Genomic DNA, 6,000 nt, shown 5'->3' with positions numbered 1-6,000 from the left:
TGGTACATGAAAGTGTAGGGAGGCTTCCCTACACTACCAGGGTTAGGGCAAACCAACAACCTCAACCCAACATGACTTACGAAACAGGCCAGTGTCTCAGCCTAGCGCATTGGTATGGAATTATGCAGGACATTTTCTAGATTGCCCACCAAATGAGAGATCGATTGTTGATAGCGGAGATCAAACTTGTGTGAGTTTACACCTTAAGTCCGCCTTTACCGACCGAATTTGGCAGGATTCATTTTGATGTAACAGCTAACTTCCCCCCAACTAATAATACCTGTACACAATCTCAACGTATCTCTCTCTCTGTTGCTTTTGCTTCTATATTCTTCTTACTCTACACTACAGTGTACTCATTTCCTTTTGAAAGCTTTCCTAGGTTGTTTTTTTCTCATCCTTCTCTTTCTAAAACTTGGTGACAAACATGACAGAGGCAGAGGAACCCAAGAAGCAGGTACTAGAATCCGAAAAACCCTCCGATCTTCCTCCAGCTCCGGCCACTGCTGCAACATCATCAGAAGAGAAGCCGGCGGTTGTGGAAGCTCCGAAAGAGGAGTACAAAGAGAAATCAGAAGAGAAGGCGCCAGAGCCTGAAGATGAGTCGAAAGCTCTTGCTATTGCTGAGAGTATAAATTCCACCTCTACTTAATCATCCTTTCACTTTGATTAGTGCTTTTATTTTTGTTAAAGGTTTTACTTTATCTGCTTGGTTGGTATGATAAAAGAAAATCTTAGACTTAATTACCAGTTTTTGTTCTTCCCTAAAGAATCTGATTAGTCTGATTATTCTTGATGCCTTGGGATGATTGGCGAGAGTAAGAGAGAGAGAAAGAACAAAGGAGAAAGAGAGCGATGCCCGCCATAGGAGTATCTTCGACTCCATTGACGTTTGTAATGCACGCGCTCGGAGTCGCGGCTTTGGTCCTGGTTCTGGTTTGGTCCATATACTTCAGGGGCGGTTTCGCATGGGAAGCCACCGACAAGAGCCTCATCTTCAACGTAAGAGCTCTCTCTCTCTCTCTCTGTTTCTGCTTTCTTTTTCCCGGCGACTGTTTCTTCCTCCGTAGAATGTCTATTGCTTCTGTAATACTTAATCAACGGCCTCTATAGACGTCTAGCATAAGTCTTGATTCTCCAAGAATCCATCATATGGTATTAGATGCTTTTTTTTTTTTTTATAAATTAATATTTTGGAATTATGGATGATAATTTTTTTGGCACCAACCTTCTTTGACCCTTCTTCCATTTGTTTTTCTATGAAGGAGATGTATTTAAATAATTAAGGGCATTGTAGAACATGATTGATCCAAGTATGTGGTTGACACAAGCAGGCTCGTGTTTCCTTGTGGTTGAATCTGTGAAACTAATGCATCTTCATGGACTCTAAGCTTTGTGTCTACTATTTCAGTTACTTTTACCTATATGATTAATGATTATCCACAGGTCACTAAGCTACCTTTCACATATTCACCTACCCTTCTAACTCAGCTTACGGCTTACGTAACCTTCGTTTACCTTACTGTATTGGAACCTTTTTCTTGGAAAATTAAGGTAGGTCTGGGAAAAACGTCTGCCATGACAATTGTAATCATAATATTATTAGGAGGCTGAAATTTGCACACCTCTTTGGCTCTTTACATTCTACATATCCTTGCGCTGCTTTTACCAAATATACTTTTCTGTGTCATCTTCTCCCTTCCACAGCCTGCTACAACTAAAACTCTCTCTCTCTCTCTCTCTCTCTCTCTCTCTCTCTCTCTCTCTCTCTCTCCCTCCCTCCCTCCCTCCCTCCCGCATCACTCGACGTCTCACTGCTCTCATTCAACTCCCCGACGCTCTACTCTTTCCTTTTTGGTTCCTGCAAGAACATAATCCTGGAATTATCCTTCACACCCGCTGCGTCTAAATGCTCCTCATCCTCCTTCTCTTTCACACTGAACAACAGCTTCTACTCCTCCAGCTCCACCCCGGTCTGAAGAGGAAGGAGTGAAGGACCATGTGGATGGAGAGAGAAGAGAGCGGGAGAGAGAGAGAGGGTAGTTTGGAAGAGGAATAACGTGAATTGATAAGAAATATTAAAAAAAGGTAAAGGGTGAAAATATGTTGTTTAAATTTCAGTTCCCTATTATTATTGTTTTCCCTTGAAAGCGTCTTATGATTTGTAGTATGCATATTCTAATGAGCACATTTTAAAATCTTTGATGCTAGGTATGTAAAATATTTGATTTGTTCCAGTTAATTTTTTTTTCCTTTCATTTTTTTATTTAAAGAGGATCAAAGAGTTTCACTCTTACCCCCATGGTGACTCGAACTCATGATTTCGTACATAGATAGTGGGTGCTCTAACCACTGAGCTAACACATTTCAGTTAATTGTTAGATGGGAAAATCAGTGAAGCAAGTGTTGTAGCCATCTACCATATATTTTTGGAATTAAGTGGGACCTAATTAATTAGTTATGAGGGTTTGGTGTTATCTGATTTCAAGCTGTCAAATATTACACCAGTGTCCTTTTCTTTCAGCTCACTTGGTTTTTTGTGAAAAGAGTAAGATGGGATGTAAAATCAAAAGAGGCTCGTTAAACTATAAACTATAATGCTAGCTAGGTCCAAATAGAGGTGAAATTTATATAAAATGATTTTAATACGGTATTGTTTACATATTTAATGAATTTTTTAATTAATTGTGTTTAATTGTCGTTGAATTCGTATTACATAGTTGAGAATAATAAAGTAATAAGAATTTACGTTGTGCTCAACTGATCTTTCATTTTCTTTCAATTTTTTACAGCTCCATCCTTTTCTCATGGTATTGGGCTTAGTTTTCCTTGGAGGAGAAGGTAATTTAAAACAAGTTAATGTATCCTTATATATAGAGTAATTTTTTTTCTTTTTTTAGAATACTTTATAGTAAATTTATACATACGTTCCTTGCAAATACATTTGGATGAAACCGTCCTTCACTTTTGTCTGTGTTGCAGCCATTATCAGCTATAGATACCTTCCTTTGAGGAAAGATGTGAAGAAATTAGTGCACCTGGTTCTTCATGCTATCGCATTAGCACTCGGTATAATCGGCATTTATACTGCATTTAAGAACCACAATGAGACTGGGGTTGCCAATCTCTACAGTCTGCACTCCTGGATTGGCATTGGGGTTATTTGCCTCTATGGTATTCAGGTACATTAATCCTCTATCCCACTGTAGACAACCTAATCGGGGCTAAGAAACATATCAATGTAGTCGTTACTTCTTATTCTCGTCCATCAACACACGTGAGATGTTCAAAAGGACTCTGATAGGAATTTAGGGGGTTTTCATGATATAAAATGTGTTCCCCTAATTGTGTAAATTTGTGGTCATGGCAGTGGATATATGGGTTCTTGGTATTCTTCTACCCAAAAGGAAGTCCAGGGCTGAGAAGTGACTCCATGGAACATTTTGGGCTTTTCGTGTACATTTTGGTCGTCGGGAATGCTACCTTGGGGTTCTTGGAGAAGCTCACATTCCTTGAGAGCTCAGGAGTCGAAAAGTTTGGAAGTGAGGCATTTCTTGTCAACTTCACTGCTCTGGTTACACTCGTGTTTGGGGCCTTTGTGATATTAATCTCGGTCATTTCTCAGGGTCCTGTAGAAGAAGACCACAGCTACTCAGATATATGAACTACGATCCTAAATGATAGTTATGTTGTTATATAGTGTTAATTGCATCACGTCGCCATACTTAATTAGCTTGAACCAATAAACCATGGAGATCTGGCTATCATGATCTGTATGTGTAGCCCTAATTCTATACATAAGAGTTGTCTCAATTATTATACCACTCTATCTATTGTCCATTATGGATAGGAACTAAAGACATGACTAGTTGATTACTAAAAATATAAGAATTTGATTTTGTGGTTATAAAGTAGCTGCGATATTGATGCACACGAGATTCTGAAATTAGTTTATAGGAAGTTAGGAACTGCCGAACCACAAAAGGATTATGCATAATGACCAAAGTCGAAATGATTGAGAGATGTAACTTCTAATTTATAGATAACGAATTGTGATTTTCTTTTTGGTTACAATAACGATCTTACAAGTCATTATAAATGCGTGATTTCAATTCAATGACTTTAGATGTTTGTGTGTCGTGTCGTATCATGTTTTGTCATACGAGTTACGCCGATTGTATTGTACGTGTGATAACTCATTTGCCAACTCTCAATTATCAAAGGTTTTACTCTTCTTCTTGGTTAAGAAAACTACATCGAGTGACTTCTAGATTTATCCTTACTCCTTCTTAGGTAACAGTTATTGATTTGTCGTTTCTATGAAATGAGACTACTGGAGTAAAATGATATTTGTAGCTGTCAAGTAAACGCCGTAATTGTTAATGTTTTTTTTTATCTTATGAACTAGTAATATGAGGTCAAAAGTCTAAACTTTTGCTTTTATTTTGGAATATACTATTGACACTGCCTCCAGTCCAGTACACTTAATTTCATATGTTTTATAACATTTTTAATGTCTAATAACAAATTTGAATTCCATTCCAGGCAAACAAACATGATGTTCACCAATTCGAATCAATCCAAAGGTATGTCCTCAGTTCCTAACAATTTAAGGTTAAACGAGGTCAAAGACCTCAAACATGAAGAGAAGATAACCTTTCGTTAGCACAAAGTGTTACTAATAATACACATTTCTAGAAAGCATGAATGGTAAGTTAATACTAACTCAAATAACAATATATTTTGAAAAATGAATAGACTAACTAAAATATTATTTCTCAAGTGGTGAAAAACAAACGGTCTCATCAATAAGTGGCCTTTTTTTTTTTTTGGTTACAATCAATAAGTGGCTTTGTAGGTAAGCATACACTTCAGTCATTATGTTCTCAAAGAGAAAACACTAGAATGATTGAACCCATCATTGATCTTTCTTAGAGTTTTTTTTTTTTTGTTTTTCCAAAATATATTACTAATTATTCTGCTATATATATATATATATGTGCATGTAGTTTTATGAATTTAGATCTAATTTCATATTAGTTCATTGTTCACTCTCAGTGCAATTTTAAACTGAACAAAATTGCTTCATAACAATCTCACTAAAGACTTAAAGTAGTCATTTTTATTGAATCTCTATGATCATTTGAAGTCACAGAATTTTGAGATCATTGCGCCCGTTCAAATTTGCAGGTGTCATGTTGCAATGGAAAGACATCCAAATATGCATCTCTTAAAAGATCAAGAATAGCATTGCACATGATACACTCAGGTTGTTCCTCCCATTTTTCCAGAACATAACTGATAAGGTTGAATTACGTCTTGTGAGGTTCAATGGCATGTTAGTAAATAAGCGAAAATGTATATGGTTATAAGATTCACAAGTCATCTGACTTCTACTCTTCTAGAATGAGAAGGGTAAAAAAAAACGTGTACACAGCGTGGCCCACCATGATGAGCTGTGCTGACCTTAGAGCCTCTTGCTGTAAAATGTAAATTACTAACAGTAAATTGCAGCATATTCAGGCAAAATCCAACAGTAGAAGTTCGTCTTTCCATGGAAATAGAAAAGCTCGTCAATGAATTAGTATTATACTTGAGCTGTTATTGTTATCCGTAGGGTTAAGTAAAATACCAATTCCGTTGTTATTTGAGTACACACTTCTTAATTTTTGTTAAAAAGTTCATATATGGTGACATGGTCAATGACAAACTTGAGCATCAAATATTAAAAATGTACTCGAATTGTTAACAGATGAAATGCGATGACTCAGTGAGTAGTTCCTGTATGCCAACCAATGACCAAGTGTGTTTTGAGGTCAAACTAGACAATAAAAGATTTAGGTTACATAATATAATACAATAATGTTTATCTGGTCAGTTATTGATTCAAGAGTATCTTGCTCAACCACCCTTGAATATTAATCCAACGGTGGAAATAATGATATTTAAGTTGAGTTCTTTTATTTTCCATCAATAATTTACATCCAACGGTGATTGAGC

General features: G+C 36.6%; 1 protein-coding gene across 1 annotated transcript; it reads left to right on the top strand.

Moving 5' to 3' along the window:
• The first annotated feature begins 294 nt into the window (after positions 1–294).
• LOC112176962 (transmembrane ascorbate ferrireductase 1) lies at positions 295–3,907 on the top strand. The gene is made up of 5 exons (XM_024315140.2): positions 295–629; positions 824–1,002; positions 2,793–2,841; positions 2,983–3,182; positions 3,371–3,907. The coding sequence occupies exons 1-5, from the start codon at positions 428–430 to the stop codon at positions 3,662–3,664; spliced, it is 924 nt and encodes a 307-aa protein (XP_024170908.1). The 5' UTR covers positions 295–427; the 3' UTR covers positions 3,665–3,907.
• Positions 3,908–6,000: the final 2,093 nt, after the last annotated feature.

Source organism: Rosa chinensis, chromosome 1 (genome assembly GCF_002994745.2).
Source record: "Rosa chinensis cultivar Old Blush chromosome 1, RchiOBHm-V2, whole genome shotgun sequence".
In the NCBI taxonomy this organism is placed as follows: domain Eukaryota; kingdom Viridiplantae; phylum Streptophyta; class Magnoliopsida; order Rosales; family Rosaceae; genus Rosa; species Rosa chinensis.
Note: the sequence above shows the minus strand (reverse complement) of the source record. Positions and strands in the feature narration are given on the sequence as shown.

Excerpts from the sequence above, each read along its gene's own strand:
- LOC112176962 (XM_024315140.2), top strand. The coding sequence starts at position 428 with ATGACAGAGGCAGAGGAACCCAAGAAGCAGGTACTAGAATCCGAAAAA. Across the intron at positions 630-823 it reads AGCTCTTGCTATTGCTGAGA|AGAGAGAGAAAGAACAAAGG; the intron begins GTATAAATTCCA and ends GGCGAGAGTAAG. Across the intron at positions 2,842-2,982 it reads AGTTTTCCTTGGAGGAGAAG|CCATTATCAGCTATAGATAC; the intron begins GTAATTTAAAAC and ends TCTGTGTTGCAG.